The sequence below is a fragment of the Arachis hypogaea genome, chromosome 9 (genome assembly GCF_003086295.3).
Source record: "Arachis hypogaea cultivar Tifrunner chromosome 9, arahy.Tifrunner.gnm2.J5K5, whole genome shotgun sequence".
NCBI lineage: Eukaryota > Viridiplantae > Streptophyta > Magnoliopsida > Fabales > Fabaceae > Arachis > Arachis hypogaea.
This window is the reverse complement of record NC_092044.1, coordinates 42,329,560-42,345,087: the sequence shown is the minus strand read 5'-3', so window position 1 is coordinate 42,345,087 and position 15,528 is coordinate 42,329,560. Positions and strand designations below refer to the sequence as shown.

Sequence of the window (15,528 nt, the reverse complement as noted above, 5' to 3'; positions counted from 1 at the left end):
TTTTAATGGGTTCCTTATCGTCCTTACTTTTTGTAATTTTGTCTCTTTACCTCAGTAAAATTCTTTCTTGTTTCTTACTTGAAATTTTTTAAGGTGAAGAAGGGAAAAGAGAAGAAGAGGGGGTGCAGGGTTCATAAAAATGGGTTTAAATGAGGAAGAGAACTAAGTGTGGAAGGGGAAACAAAATTTTGGTTGGGACTGGGGGGATAAAGGGCCAAAGAATAGCTCTTACCTTGAGACATTGTAGTCTATTTGGAACTCTCCATTAAAGAGAGCTCTTCATGAACGTTTTAGGCTGAATCCACTAATCGGTCAGGACAGCAACCTATTGCATAAGCGGCCACTTTAAATTTTTATTTTATGTTTTTCATTTATCCTCACACACTAAAGAGGCAATACATATGATAGCCCTGGAATAATTTCATTTCCAGAAAGCCTTTCCTTCTCACTGTCCTAACTCTATTTTTAAAGATAGTCTACTGCATGTGGTCTATAAAAGTTCTGATCTGCATTTTCTGGGGCTTGAGACCTCCAGGCGTTGGCATTATAATATGGGACTGTATGTTATTGTTTCACCGATGTCAGGCACTGAAAGTAGAACAAGCTTCTGGTTGTAAGTGGCAAAAATTTGGTTTTGAGTACTCTTTGACATTGCATCCTATCTAGAGCACTTGTCTTTGGGCTGAAATTACATCCTCACTTGAATTTAATGCCTCACAATGAGTAATTTGTGTGATCTTAGTTTGAACCTCCTAATATATCGATAGCATCCCATTCTCTACAGAATCTGATGGTGCTATATTATTCATTTATTTATTTATTTTTTATTTGCAGGTATTTCTCAGTATGTTATTGAAGGTTACCTTTCTTGACTTGCCACTATGGCATCGAATTCTTGTTCTTGAGATTTTGAGGGTAATCCATATGTTCATTGTTATTCTTTTCATTTTTCTTTCATATGGGTTATTGATTCAATCTGTTAATCTTTAATCTAAAACTAGAAATGATGGACTGTAGGGATTTTGTGTTGAGGCACGGACCTTGCGAATTCTTTTCCAAAATTTTGATATGTAAGTTAATACTTTTGTTTGTTTTATGATATTGTCCATAATGGTTGGTAGTACTGATTCATCAGTATGCCTTATAACTACTCTATCCCATTGTAGTGTTCTGTGTGCACCTTGGCAATATAGGTCATTGCTTGTCAGTACTACTCAGTACTAATGGATATTTTAACAATTTAGATTTACATAGAATGGGGAAGTCTTTCGAAGATTTGACTTAATACGGCATGTTTATATATTTAAGAAACTGATGGAGGTTTGTAAAAGGGAGTAAACCATAGTTGGTGATTTGTACTATGTAAAGCCTATGTGGCATTGCACATTTATTCAATTCTTTGGTTATCAAATGCTTGTATCTTTAGGGATGAGTACTTACCCTTGTTGTCCATGTTATTGTCAAACAACAAAAATACAACAAAGCTTTATCTCACTAGATGAGGTCGGCTACATGGATTAAATGATGCCATTGTGCCCTATTGCTGTGTTTGGTTAGTGTCCTTTAGACACAAGAACACATACACAAATATACATAGGCATAAACATACACAAATTTTTTTAACATGTTTGGTGATGATGTACAAGACACAATTGTCTAATTCAAATGTCTATTTTACACCAGTTATAACCACCACCACCATTGATTTTCAGCACCATTTTCAACCTCACTCCAAATCAATATCATCAACAACAATTTAATCATCAGTTCAACAATTCAAATAAAAAAAAAAAACTAAAACATAGTAAAAGGTTCAACAATTAACTTTTGGTTTTTTAAAAAAACTGATACAAAAAAACAGAGGCAGGGAAGGAGTTGGCACAAGGGAGATGATGTCGATGAAGTGGGATGGAGATGTGACAGAGGTGACTCGATGAAGTTGAAGAAAGATGGAGGTGAGGCAGAAAATGATGGCGGCTTCGGAGGAGGGTTGCGAAGGAGGAGTAGAAATAGATGAAAAAGAGAGCAGAGGGAGGAAGGGTGGAATGAAGAGGAGGACGAAGAGAGGAGGGCATTGGGGCGTTGGTGGCGGTGGTGGTGTAATGATTGGTGATGGAGGGAGAGGACAGTGGTAGAGGAAGGCAAAGGGAGGAGGGAGGAGCAGAGAGAGAGGGAAAAGAGGGGTTAGGTTGAGGATAAAATTGGCAACTTGAAAAATAATTAAGGATGAAAGTGTCAAAATTCGTGTATTATAGAATGTGTCTCAATGTCTTTGCTTTAAAGAGGGGTACTGAAGACATGTATATTATGTGCATTTGTGTGCCACAGTGTTCATAAAAAACGTGTCTTAACAAACGGTGGAAATGTGCCACTGTGTCCATGTCTTTGATGGACATGGGCACTAACCAAACACTGCCTATCATATATTATATTATGTTTACAATGAGACTGTTTACATATTGACTTCTTTTCATTACCTCGTTTATGGTTTGTTTAGGTCTTCGTCTACCTTTTGCCACTTGTATATTTCCATCTGATTCACCCTTCTAACTAGATGCTTTGCGGACCTTCTCCTCCACTTGTCTATGTTATTGTCAAAAATATAAAATCAGCCGTGCTAGAAAGCTAGAATAATGTAACCAGAATCTCTTAAAAGAAATCATGATAGTAGTTGGATGCAATGTGGTGGGGTGTACTTATTTATCCAAATATCAGTTATTATGTTACATTATTCTGCATCTAATGTCTGGGAAAAGGTTCTTGCTATCAATATGTCATCATTTCATCTAGAGTTATGCTTTCCTATCATCCAGATGGTGATTTAAGGTTCCCTTTCTGGGGTACATTTGTTTTAGGCTTTTAGCCATTTTTGACAACAAATCACCATTTTGACTAAAGAAAATTACATTTCATATAATTTGGAAAGTTTATTTAAAATAAATAGATTCTCAAAAGTATCCATTTCAGTCTTTGGTATAAACTGAAAAGAATAGCTTCTCTGAACAACCTATTTTCAACAATATAAAATAATCAAAATATAAAATCACCCTTTTCAAAAGGTGAAACAAATGCACCTTTTAGAAGGCAACCTAAATCAAATCTATCCACTTAGTTCTTTAGTGCACACACACGCATACGCACAAACAAGTTGATTATTTTGTATTCATTGCTGCTATCTATTGTTGTCATAGGCACCCAAAAAATACAAATGTTGTGGAGGGAATGGTCAAAGCTCTTGCTAGAGTTGTTTCAAGTGTACAGGTATGATTTTGACAATGGTTTCATCCAATTTTTCAGTCATGCATTTAATGGCAGGGTACCAAGGAATGACTCACTTTGTTTTGCTTTCAATGGTGCCCAGAAAAAGGGGGAATTTACTCTCATTGTTGCTACTGCATACTTTCGTCCAGCCTTTTTATATATCATACATATGCTATTGTGAAGACTGTTAGCTAGGGTTGTTTTCTGTCCTTTTTCTGCATTGATTATAAATTGTATGTATTGAAGAAACTTTAGATGCATTCTCTAGGTTCAAGAATCAAGTGAGGAGAGCCTGGCAGCTGTTGCAGGGATGTTTAGTAGCAAAGCCAAAGGTATTGATATTCGTATTTAGGTTGTGCAATTACTTTGATATCTATCTCTTTCGTACAAAGTTAAATAATTGCTTTTAGTCCCTTTTTTTATCCACCAGCCACGGCTTCATATTGAGGTCAGATTTTTTCATAATTTTAAACAATCTATTATCTATTATAAATTTATAATATATCAAAAAAGAGATCAAAGGAGTGTGTAGTGAGTGAGTGACACGTAAACTTTTGTTCTATAAGTTTGTCATGTCAACCATAAAACTTGGTTTGCAACAACATAGAAAAGGACAGTTATCTATATAACTACATTTATACTATCACATAGAATAGCATCTATACAATCAACTAATTTCCCACTTTGAATTATCTACTCCTAAAAAAAATTATATTATAAAGAATGTTAGTTCACATCAATGGTCGAGGTTCCAACATTACATGTCTGTTTTGGAGAGCAAATTTCATTTTAGGAAAATCTATTTATCTATTTGTAATATAAAAAAAAACCAAGTAATGACTATGACATGATAAAGTCTTGACATCTTGGATAGCTTCTAACATATCAAATAAGCATTTTAGTGAAATTGTTATATATATATATATATATATATATATATATATATATCACTTTCTATGATTCCTATGTGGCGTTTAACTTCACCGTTTAGCTCCTCTTGTTCTTTACTTCTATGTAGGCTACTCTATGCTTTTAATATTGTTGTTATTTCTTTTTAATATGTATAAATTGATTAATAAAACCTAATTCATTCTCCCCGTTTAATGCTCACTTCAACTCATATTTACTGTATAAATCAACATCTACTTCACACCACTTCTTTGTCTCCTCCTACATAATTTCATGTCTCGCACTCTTTCTCTTCCATTCTTACTAATATTTTGCATAAATATTTTTGATGGTCACATTTCTTTTTCTTATTTAGAAAAACAATTGGCTCATTATGTATTAGGTGATGAACTTCCTATAGCATTAGAACGTATGATGTTCTTACAGTTTTTTCTTAGTTTTTTTTTTTTATCTAGTTGTGATCATTAGTTATATATTGACTTTGTTAGCTATATATCACTTATTTTTCCTTTCAACAATTTACATTTTTTAATATTATTTAGTTATAATAATAACGTTGAAAATATATGGTGTCATGATTCATGAAAAATAAAATTAGAAAATTGGATGTTATTTTCAGTTATTGAAATATTTTATACACATTTGCATTGCATCTAATCGTGTCATTCCTGCACTATAGGATTTAAATATATGCTAAAAAAGACTAAAGATAATAAACAAAAGTGACTACGTAAAAAGAAGGAAGGTAAAAATGATTATATGAAAAGTGAATAAATTTCAACAGTGAAAAGTCTCCTATACAAATCATGAGCTTTACGCCAAATAGATGCTAGGCATTTAATCCTATCCCATAAAACTTGCTTACCGAAAGATTTGTCATTGAAGGTAAATGCGTTATGCTCCAACCAAAGAGTACAAAGTGGTAAAATCTGCACAATGCCACAAAACTTTTGCCTCTTTCCTACTACCAAACCGAACAAAGGTAGTCAACAGAAATTGGTCCAGGGTTGCAGGTACACCCAACATTTGGCAAAGTTGCTAAACAATTTGTTCCATAAAAAAAAAGCCATGAGGCAATGCTAAAACAAATGTAAATTTGACTATGAATTTGCTCCACACATAACACACTCAATGGGGGAGATACCCTTCTGTGACCTTCGAACCTGCAACAAGTCATGGGTCTTAATTTTGTTAAGCATAACTTTCGATATAAAAAATTTGACTTTAGAGGGAGCTTTGGACTTGCAAATGGGTTTGTCTAGTAAGTTGTGTTGGAGGAATGAGTAAGAAGAAGGATTTACAACAAACTACCAGAGGAGTGAAGAGATCATATCCTTTTCTCGAGGTTAGAGGTGTCACAAAGAAATGGCATCAAGGAGACCTAAGCAAATCAAGAAGTTCAGAGGATTCCCTATCATTAAGGTTAAGAAAGAAATGTAAGTCCAAAGAGAAAGAGGATCCAGGATTTAACAGGAGAATTATGGAAGGTGGATAGATCATGTAGACAACGAAAGGCTAGGTTTAAGGAGGTATCTCCTATCTAGTGGTCCTTCCAAAAGTTGAAATGAGATCCATCACCTAGGGTTTGAAATTAGTGTATTAGCACGAGTAGGAGAATTAGCATCCCACCCATTCCTGTCCATACCATATTTGCTTTTGATAACTTGATTTCAAAGAGATTGGGATTCTAATGGAAAACATCATAGCCATTTTGCCACCAAAGTAATGTACTTTAGACACAATATTGCCAAGACCCAAGCCTTCTTTCTTTTTAGGACCACATAAAAGGAAGTGCCTCACAATTTTTTCAATGGTGTTTGCCTCTCCAACTGGAATATGGAACAACAAGAAATAAATAGGAATACTTGAGATGCAAGACTGGATGAGATTGATGCGACCACCTAAAGAGAAATAGGTCCCTTTATAAATTGCTAACTGCTTAGAAACCTTCTCAATGGGTTTAGCACCAGGCAACACACAGTGTTTTCTACAAATGTGTTTGTAGATATGTAATTTAAATGTTCTGCAAAGAGATGATTATTTTAACATTGTGTTTAGGTGTGTTGTGCGGAGGTAAACACATCCAGGTCATCATATAATGATCCATATGACTAACAGATGATGATCATCTCTATTGCTTTTCAATGGATAAGGTACTAACTTGTTATAACCGTGGTAAAATCAGAGACTAATATTCTTTTTGATTGACTAGATTGTTACATCATGAAAATTTCAGGGATTAAGCTGTAGTTTTCCCGTAAATATAAGCAGTTAGTTTAATCGAGAGGTAGTGCTGCGCTTATTCTTCTTTCATGTTTAGGAATTCAATACTATTCTTCTGTGCTTGCGTAATACCTATGTACATGGCTCTTTGATGCCAAAAAAATTCTTTGAGCTCTTTTTTTCTTTTTACTTTTTCTTTATTAAAAAGAAATTGATCAAGGAAGAATTTTTATTTTAATAAGGGGAGAAGCGTAAAAAGTGATAGGGAAAAAAAAAAAAAGAATATATCATGGTGCCTCCATTTACTATTGGGACTTCCCAAATTTAGCAATCTAAATGATAGAGACGCTCTAGATTTAGTAATCCTTTGGGATCTCCTTGATTCTGTCAATTTGACGGCTTGTACAATTAAAAGATCTTGGCCTCTTTATTCCTCTATATCTTTTCTTGCAAATCTTACTTTCATTTCCGAATTCATTCTTTGAACATTTTTGCTTTGATAAACCCATTTGGTAGCCCAATGCTCTCTTGGTGCAAAGAACATCTTGTGGGATAGGATTAGGTGTTGCCCGTGCAAACCATATCATTTATGTAGAGAGGGTTTTCCCTCAAATATGCTGAGAGGTTGGAAAGCTTTGCTTCTTTTGCTGATTCTTGTTTTCAGTATTGAGGATGTCTTGTCCAGCATTATTGTACAATTATCCAGTCCTCATTAATAAAAGTTCATCTGTTATCTGGGAAAGATAACGATTTTTCTGTTTGCCACTGTCTGAAATTGGTTTTATACCTGTAACAATCTTGAAAATTATATGGCTTTAAATTTTAGATTTTATTTGGATTTTTATTAAAATTTGAATTGATGTGAATAATGTTATATTCTACCAACTGGCTACTGTTTCATATCGGGAATTTGAATTTGCCAGGGGAACACTGTAGAATAAATAACATGTATGGGATGATTTGTTTGACGATATTGGTTGTTTGTTATATTCTACTATTATGTCCTATGACTTGGACCTGTTTAAGTTCATTAAAACTGCAGTAATGTGTTACAATACATAGTTGTTCTTTTATGCTTAACATTCTAGATGTTCTTTCTGTAGGGATTGAATGGAGTCTCGATAATGATGCTTCCAATGCTGCAGTCTTAGTTGCCAGTGAAGCACATGCCATAACTTTAGCAGTAGAAGGCCTACTAGGGGTCGTCTTCACTGTTGCAACGTTAACTGATGAAGCCATGGATGTTGGGGAGGTAATATCTCTCTGCTGATTTTTTTTTTCCATTTTCTACTTCATTTATGTTATGTTGATTAACAACTTGCTTTCTCTATGTGTAAACAGCTTGAGTCCCCTAGATGTGACAGTGACCCACCAGCAAAGTGGACTGGTAAAACTGCAGTTCTCTGCATTTCAATGGTTGACTCACTGTGGTTGACAATACTTGATGCATTGTCCCTTATTCTATCAAGGTTTGTTTTCAAACATGCATTTTGTATAGATAACAATTGAAGCTGTATATCCTACATCATTAAATAATAGAACCTATTACAGAATGAAACTTTGTTGGATTCCAACCTGTTAGTAGTCAAAATTATTGTATTGATCTTGCAAGCTAAATTGTAGGGAAAAAATGTTATGTTAGTGCCAAGACACCAATCACCAAGATAGACTTCATTGTGAGGACAACCTTATGTCATATTTCTACATCTTAATAATATTTTTATTGGATAAAGAAAAGATACTATTGGTTAAATCTAGCCTTTTGAGATATCCCATATCATATCACTTGTGGTTATTATGAAGGTCACAAGGAGAGGCTATTGTATTGGAAATATTAAAGGGATATCAGGCATTTACTCAGGTAACTCAGCTTTGGCCATTATCTTAGTTCTGGTAATTTATTTGAGTGATATGTGAAGTCAAGTCAATATATATATATATATATATATATATATATATATAGTAAAAAAGAGATGATGGTTGACATGATTCTACAGGCTTGTGGGATTCTCCGAGCTGTAGAGCCCTTAAACTCATTTCTTGCATCCCTTTGCAAGTTTACTATCAATTTTCCAGCTGAAACAGAAAGAAAGAGGTCTGGTGTTCAAACTGTTGATATATTTCTTTCTGCTTGGATTATTATGATTCCGGCTAAAGTTTGATATTTAGCAGTGCTTTGCCATCTCCGGCATCAAAACGGTCCGAACTATCAGTTGAACAGAGGGAAAGCATAGTGCTTACTCCCAAGAATGTACAGGTTGTCATCCTAGTTCTTTGTTTGGCAGTTTGTACATTTTAAAGTTTAAACATACCTATGGCTCTCAATTTCACTGGGATTGATCTTGTGAACTAGGCTTTGAGAACTCTCTTCAACATTGCTCACCGACTGCATAATGTTTTGGGCCCATCATGGGTTTTGGTAGGTTCTTATACTATCTCTTGTCATCTGTTAGTAGGTTGGAATTTCTTTCTCTGATCAGTTGTCATTATGAATAATTACAGGTGTTGGAAACTCTAGCGGCTTTAGATCGAGCGATTAATTCCCCACATGCCACTGCCCAGGTAATTTTATTTACTGATCAATATCATGTGCAATAAATCATTGAATGACTCTAATATTTGTTCTTTTATTTGTTGTATTGGGCAATACCGTCATTTTGGCGTCTCAATACCACTTGATCATAATGTTTTGTCTACACACATGAACTGCATGGCTTTATTGGTTTTTGTTGGTTGATTGGCTATTCTGTTTCTTATTTTTGCCTCTGCTAATGAACTTTTCTTATCCTTGCATATTGTACACTTTAGAGGCCATGTTTTTTTTTCCGGTTGCAATATGCAAAATTGCAAACTATGCAGAAGAACTCTTGGATTTTCAAAGAGATGTCTTTATCATACTTCACTTAAGTAGGATGTGATGTGAATTTGGTGCAAAGCTTGTGGCTTTTTCTATGGGATTTCTCTGACTCCAACGAGTATTGTAGAGGGACTGGAAAGCTTTTTATCATTTATTTTCTCTCTTTTTCATGTTTGTTTTATGCTTTAACTTATTTTCTATTTGTAACTCTTTCTTTTCGATGCAATATAGAGGATAATATAGAGGATAATAAAATAAAAGGAAGAAAAAAGGTTTTCCTAATCAAGAAACTGTTTGTCGAATTAAATTTCATTTGCTTCATGAGTTGTTGGTTCCTTTTTGTTTTTTTACTTGTTTTTCTTTCTTTTGTTTTTTTCCCGGGTGTGTGTGTGTCCGGGGGGTGTGTGTTCAAAACTCTGTAGAAATTCATGACTGTTAAATCTGCAGGAGGTTTCTACTCCTGTCCAAAAGTTTACAAGAGAGCTGTCAGCCCAATACAGTGACTTCAATATACTCTCTTCCTTAAATTCTCAGGTGAGCGAACCAGCTTTAATTTTTGTTGGTTGGTGATAGAGTTTGATGAAGGAAAGAGAATGAGAAGAGAAGAGAGGTTGAGAGAGAATGAGAGTGAGTGTTGTATTATTATGCGTATATTAATGCTCAAACTTATAGCTTTATATATAGAGCTAGGACAAGGAGGGTTATGCTTGCATTTTACACTAAGTTAATTATGCACACTTAAAGCTCTAACAGATTCTGATCTTTCTAGACTTCTCTAGACTCTTTTAGAACCTCTCCTCAGCTTACTCTATAAGTTGGTGGGCATGGAAAAGAAATGGCGACCCACTAAACCTTACAGGGTCCAGTCAGAGGAGAGTGAGAAAAACTGAAACTAGAGGGAGAAGGCTAGGGAAATGATTTTGTATCATTAGTAACAAGTAGGCTGCGGCTTGTATAGTTGGCAAGTAAAAAACACTCGCTTAGCGGGCAACCAAGTATAGATTATTATGGAACAGTAAACTATCTATACAGTCTAACTAAGCTCAGCTTAGGATGATTATGAACGACCCTGAAGTTGTTTAATAATATTCTTCCTCTTCTTGGAGTGCTTGTAGGGTTGTCATCTTAAAAGTCCTGCAAAAATGTTTTCCTCGTCATAACCATGTCCATTTTCATAGAAATGCTTTTTAACTTTCAACTTTGAGAATGAAAACTTGATTTTCTTGCTAACAGAATTAACTTTGTTTCTTTGTCCATTTATTCGTTTTTGAATACTTGGGTCTTTTTGTCTTACTCAATATCTTCATATTTTGACTTCTTTTCTGAAGCTTTTTGAGAGTTCTGCTTTGATGCATATTTCTGCTGTGAAGTCCCTCCTCTCTGCTTTATGTCAACTTTCACATCAATGCATGTCTGCTTCAAGTGTTTTGGGACCAACTGCAAGTCAAAAAATTGGAAGCATAAGCTTTTCAGTGGAGAGAATAATATCCATCATTGTGAATAATGCTCACAGTATGTAACTTCAGTAACCATTTATTCTAAATTATCTTTTATATAATGTCATTAAGTGTTGATTCCATGCCCTTTATTCTTCAAGCAAAGATACTTGTGATATATAGACCTTGTTCACTTTATTGGATTGTTTACTGTTCTCACTGCAGGAGTGGAACCGTTTTGGGATCAAGTTATTAGTCACTTTCTTGAGGTTATTTATCTCCTCAACAACCCCCCCCCTTCTCTCTTTTGTGTTTGGATTTAGTTTGTATGTTAATATTAATTCATTCTTACCTCTGTAGATTTTTTTTCTTTTTTTTTGTGTGTTTTTCCAGCTTGCTGATAATCCTAATCCACATTTGAAAAATATGGCACTTGATGCACTTGATCAATCAATATCTGCTGTGTTAGGTTCTGACCAATTCCATGACTACAAACAATCCAAATCTCTTGAAAATCCTGAGAAAGTGAGGCTTTCTAAAAGTTTTATATCTGGCTACCTGATATTTTATTTAAATGAGGATCTCGTGATAAGTTTGAAGTGTCTCTTGATTTCAGATGGAAGTCACTCTTGATAGGTTGAGGTCTCTGGAAATTTCAGTCGTATCTCCTCTAAAGGTTCTTTATTTTTCTACTCAAAGCGTAGATGTTCGTGTTGGGTCTTTGAAAATTCTTTTGCATGTCTTAGAGGTAATGCTTTTGATTTTCAAAGTTAAATTGTCTCATTTATTCCATTATTCTTAGTGTCTTTACATGATATCCATAAAATTCTTACAGAGACATGGAGAAAAACTTCATTACAGCTGGTCTAATATACTAGAAATGTTGAGGTTTGCCATCTTTCCATTTGCTCTATGAATCTATCCTTGGGTAATCCTATAGTTAATATCTGTTGTTTTGTGTTGTTATATAAGGTATGTAGCTGATGCTTCAGAGAAAGACCTTGTTACTCTTGGTTTCCAGGTCAGTAAAGACAAGAATGATTTACATGGTGGACATTTCTAATTTTTGTAGATATGTTCTGTTTACTCACTTTTTTGAAAACCAATAAACCATACATAAATTACACTTAAAAAGTGTACATTGAGTATCCATGGGGGCAGGTACATGCCCCATTTAGTTTTTGTTATTACCTCTGCAACATTATTATTAAAAAATTACTAATTTTCTTCTCTTTTTTTCCTTTCCTTTTTTCTTTTGGGTGTAGAATCTACGGGTGATAATGAATGATGGACTCTCCACCTTACCTGCAGAATGCCTTCAAGTGTGAGTTTCTAGAATAAACCACGATTTTGGCCCCAAAACGATACAATTTCTGACAAAATGACCACCGAAAGAAATAAATGACACTCTGGCTCCCTAATGAATAACTCTATTTGACAAAGTGCACCATTTCTTTTTTATTTTTATTTTTTTCATAAGTTACAAACAATTGTGCATTTGATCCAATTTTTTGTAGGAAAGTTGGATAATTATTTAAAAAGTGTATTGGAAAAGAAGAGCCAAAATTTGATCTCTAGATCTTTTTCCATTTTCTTTTAATTTTCTACCATCCACATAGGAAAAAGAAATTCGCCATAAAATAACACATTTGTACTAAATTCAGCAAATTTGAAGGATGGAAATCCTCATTTTTCTAAGCATGCTTGCAAGAACTGCGTCAGAATCCGATCTCTAATGTCTTTTTTAGAGTATGTTTCCTTATATTTGGTGCATTTAAGTTTGAGGAGATCATGACGTTATTTTTTTCTTTTGGGGGTAATTTTTGTCAAAATCTGAATATTTTGGGAGGCCAAATAGTGGCTTATTTGAGATTCTACTTTCCATGTTGCTCACCTGCATGCTACATTCATGCAAGTAAATTTGTATATCATTTTTTAATTGTTTTCTCTTTCCTGATTGCCTTATGTGCATTATTTCATGGCTAACAGGTGTATTGATGTGACTGGAGCATACAGTGCTCAGAAGACAGAATTGAATATAAGCTTGACTGCCGTTGGCCTTCTGTGGACTATGACTGATTTCATTGCAAAGGGCCTTGTCAATGGACCTTTAGAAGAAATTGAAACAGGTCCATATCTGTTGTCTAGATGAAACTGCTGTTATTCTGAAATTATGGTAGTTTCTCATAATATTTTTAACCTTTCAGGTGTTGGTTCCATAGTTAAGCAGGTAGACAGTGAAAAGATGGAGGGTGAAACTCATAGTATTTCTTATAATGTGAGAGAACACGCTTCATATATAGATGATATTGATTGTGAGAGGCTCCTTTTCTCTGTTTTCTCGTTACTTCAAAACCTTGGGGCTGATGAGAGACCAGAGGTATTTTAATATTTTATTTAATTACTCCATTCTCGCTTTTTTTGTCTTTTTCCTGAACTGAAAAATTCTCGTAACATCCATTATATGTGAAGAGGATTATCCTGTTATAATGTTCTGATCTTAGTTTACAAGAGAAAACACAAGGACTTGACTGGCTGATTTCACTGCTTAATTCCTAATTGCTGCTGGCTGGCTGTTTGTTGTTATTTTTAAGCTGGTTTAGCAAGTTTTAGAGCAGTAGTGCTAGTCCTAGCTACTTCCTATAAATACTAGTGGTTAGTTAGTTTTTTAGTTAGTAAAAAAATCTGTTAAGTCTGTTAGTTCAGGAGAGGAAAACTCTCTACACAGTTGGTAGTTCCACCAGTATATACCAATTAGGGATTGTGATTTGCAATCCCTAGTTCATCAATAAAATCGCCTAATTCTACTGGATCCCTGATCCTATCAACTGGTATCAGAAGTCCATGGATCCTGGAAGATTGTGGTGAATGGTACAACCACCATCGCGGAAAATGGAAGGGAGATTGGATGTGATGGAATTGCGATTTCATCGCTTTGAGGATCTGTGCCATGTGTTGCAGGAGATTTTGCAGCGGATCGATGCGCGAGTCGATGCGCGAGTCGATTCCATGGAGCAGAGCGCTCTGGTCTGTCATGAGCAGAGTTCTCCGGTGTTGCACCAGGTCGCTGGTGGCCTGTAGGGGAGTAGAAGCATGCTGGAGCAGTGGAGGAAACTTGAACTCCCGATTTTTTGCGGTAAGGACGCGATGATTTGGATCGGGCGTATGGAGCAGTTTTTTGCTAAGAGCGGTGCCGGAGGAGGAGTGGCTCGCGGTGGTGACGTTTGCCATGGAAGGCTGCACGTTTGCGTGGTTCGGTGGTGGGAAGCTACCACACCGATGCTGCAGTGGCAGCCCTTCCGCATGGTGCTACTGCGTCACTTCCAACCTGAGTGGTTGCAGAGTCCCTATCAATCGCTGTTGAGGCTGCGACAAACAGGCATCATGCAGGACTATGTTGATCAGTTTGTGATGCACGTGCATCCTCTGCGAGGTTTGGCTCCAGAATTATTGATTGACTTGTTCTTGAATGATTGAAGCCTGACGGGAGTGAGGAATGTAGGCTGTTCTCGTTCCAACCGTGGATGAATTGATGGAGTTGGCGAGAAAGTGGAGAACCGTAACATGGCACTGGGGCAAGCCTATGACTCAGAGCTTCATAACTAACAAGCCGGCACTCGCAGAAGCAGCAACAGGTCCAGCAAGTAAGGGTGCAGAGTCAGTGGTGGAGCCGGCGAAATGGAGGGGAGTGTGGCACCTTAGCAATGAAGAGTACAAAGCTAAATGTGTGCGGGTGAATGTGATGAACCGTACTCAGGAGAATGTGTGCAAGAACAAGGAATTCAAGCTGCTGATTGTGGAACCTGAGGCTAAGGAAGGGAATTGGTTGGGCACAAAGCTGTTCCAGAAGCAATGGAGCAGTTGGAGCTCAAACTTTCGTGCTCCGATGCCACCATAGGTCGTTCAAGGCGTGGGCCGAGGTGAAGGGAAGTTGTTGAGATGCTGGTCGATTGTGCCGCTTCGGATAACTTTGTAGCACCAGAAATGGCAGCGGAGTTGGGGCTGCTCGTGGACACTAAGCCTAAGTTCCAAGTGAGGGTGGCTGACCGGCGAAATTGGGGGGGGGGACAGGGCAGATGCAAGGGGGTCACATTGAGCTTCCATAACAGAGGATTTCTACTTTTTCCCATCGATGTGGCTGAGTTTGTCTTGGGGCTGGCATTGTTAGATAAGCTCGGGGTCATTCGGGCAAGTTTAAGGACTCTTGGATCGAGATACTCGAGGATGGGGAGGCTTTAACCTTGAAAGGCGACCTGGGTTGTGCGATGGTGGGTTAAGTTTACACTCGGATATGCTCACAAGTGTGCACACGGTGTTGGACGCTATGAGGTAGTCTTTCAACCACTACCAGGTTTACTGCCGTATTGATCGCATGATCATGCTATTCCCATAAAGGAGATAAGGAGTTGACTGGCTATATTTTCACTGCTTAATCCCTAATTGCTGCTGGATGGCTGTTGTTCTTTTTAAGCTAGTTTAGCAAGTTTTAGAGCAGTAGTGCTGGTCCTAGTTGCTGCCTATAAATACTAGTGGTTAGTTAGTTTTTCAGTTAGTCAACAAATTTGTTATGTCTGTTAGTTCAGGAGAGGAAACTCTCTCTACAGTTGGTAGTTCCAACAGTGTCTAACTACTCTCTTCACTATACAATAAAGTGTTATCACACTAGGTGGGACGATTACATAGATCAAATGACGTTATTGTGTCCTATCATGTATAATGTTTACATAGATTTCTTTTGACCACCTTGTGTATGATCTTGGGTTTGAGCCAGATGCATGCTCTATCGATCTTCTCTCCACATGTCCAAACCACCTGAGTCGAGATTTTACCATCTATTCAATT

At 36.4% G+C, this 15,528-nt stretch overlaps 1 protein-coding gene across 1 annotated transcript in view; it reads left to right on the top strand.

The window, feature by feature from the left end:
* Nucleotides 1–15,528, top strand: part of LOC112710904 (uncharacterized) — a 48,737-nt gene that overhangs the window by 9,386 nt on the left and 23,823 nt on the right. The window contains exons 11-34 of the mRNA XM_072202038.1: nucleotides 835–915; nucleotides 1,018–1,070; nucleotides 3,192–3,261; nucleotides 3,530–3,593; nucleotides 7,497–7,645; nucleotides 7,735–7,862; nucleotides 8,197–8,254; nucleotides 8,391–8,488; nucleotides 8,566–8,650; nucleotides 8,747–8,812; nucleotides 8,896–8,955; nucleotides 9,698–9,784; nucleotides 10,579–10,762; nucleotides 10,912–10,955; nucleotides 11,080–11,211; nucleotides 11,303–11,434; nucleotides 11,522–11,574; nucleotides 11,659–11,707; nucleotides 11,952–12,010; nucleotides 12,676–12,815; nucleotides 12,894–13,066; nucleotides 13,648–13,713; nucleotides 13,828–14,103; nucleotides 14,189–14,511. Coding sequence (XP_072058139.1) covers nucleotides 835–915; nucleotides 1,018–1,070; nucleotides 3,192–3,261; nucleotides 3,530–3,593; nucleotides 7,497–7,645; nucleotides 7,735–7,862; nucleotides 8,197–8,254; nucleotides 8,391–8,488; nucleotides 8,566–8,650; nucleotides 8,747–8,812; nucleotides 8,896–8,955; nucleotides 9,698–9,784; nucleotides 10,579–10,762; nucleotides 10,912–10,955; nucleotides 11,080–11,211; nucleotides 11,303–11,434; nucleotides 11,522–11,574; nucleotides 11,659–11,707; nucleotides 11,952–12,010; nucleotides 12,676–12,815; nucleotides 12,894–13,066; nucleotides 13,648–13,713; nucleotides 13,828–14,103; nucleotides 14,189–14,511 — 2,630 coding nt within the window. The remainder of the gene's footprint in view (nucleotides 1–834; nucleotides 916–1,017; nucleotides 1,071–3,191; nucleotides 3,262–3,529; nucleotides 3,594–7,496; nucleotides 7,646–7,734; nucleotides 7,863–8,196; nucleotides 8,255–8,390; nucleotides 8,489–8,565; nucleotides 8,651–8,746; nucleotides 8,813–8,895; nucleotides 8,956–9,697; nucleotides 9,785–10,578; nucleotides 10,763–10,911; nucleotides 10,956–11,079; nucleotides 11,212–11,302; nucleotides 11,435–11,521; nucleotides 11,575–11,658; nucleotides 11,708–11,951; nucleotides 12,011–12,675; nucleotides 12,816–12,893; nucleotides 13,067–13,647; nucleotides 13,714–13,827; nucleotides 14,104–14,188; nucleotides 14,512–15,528) is intronic.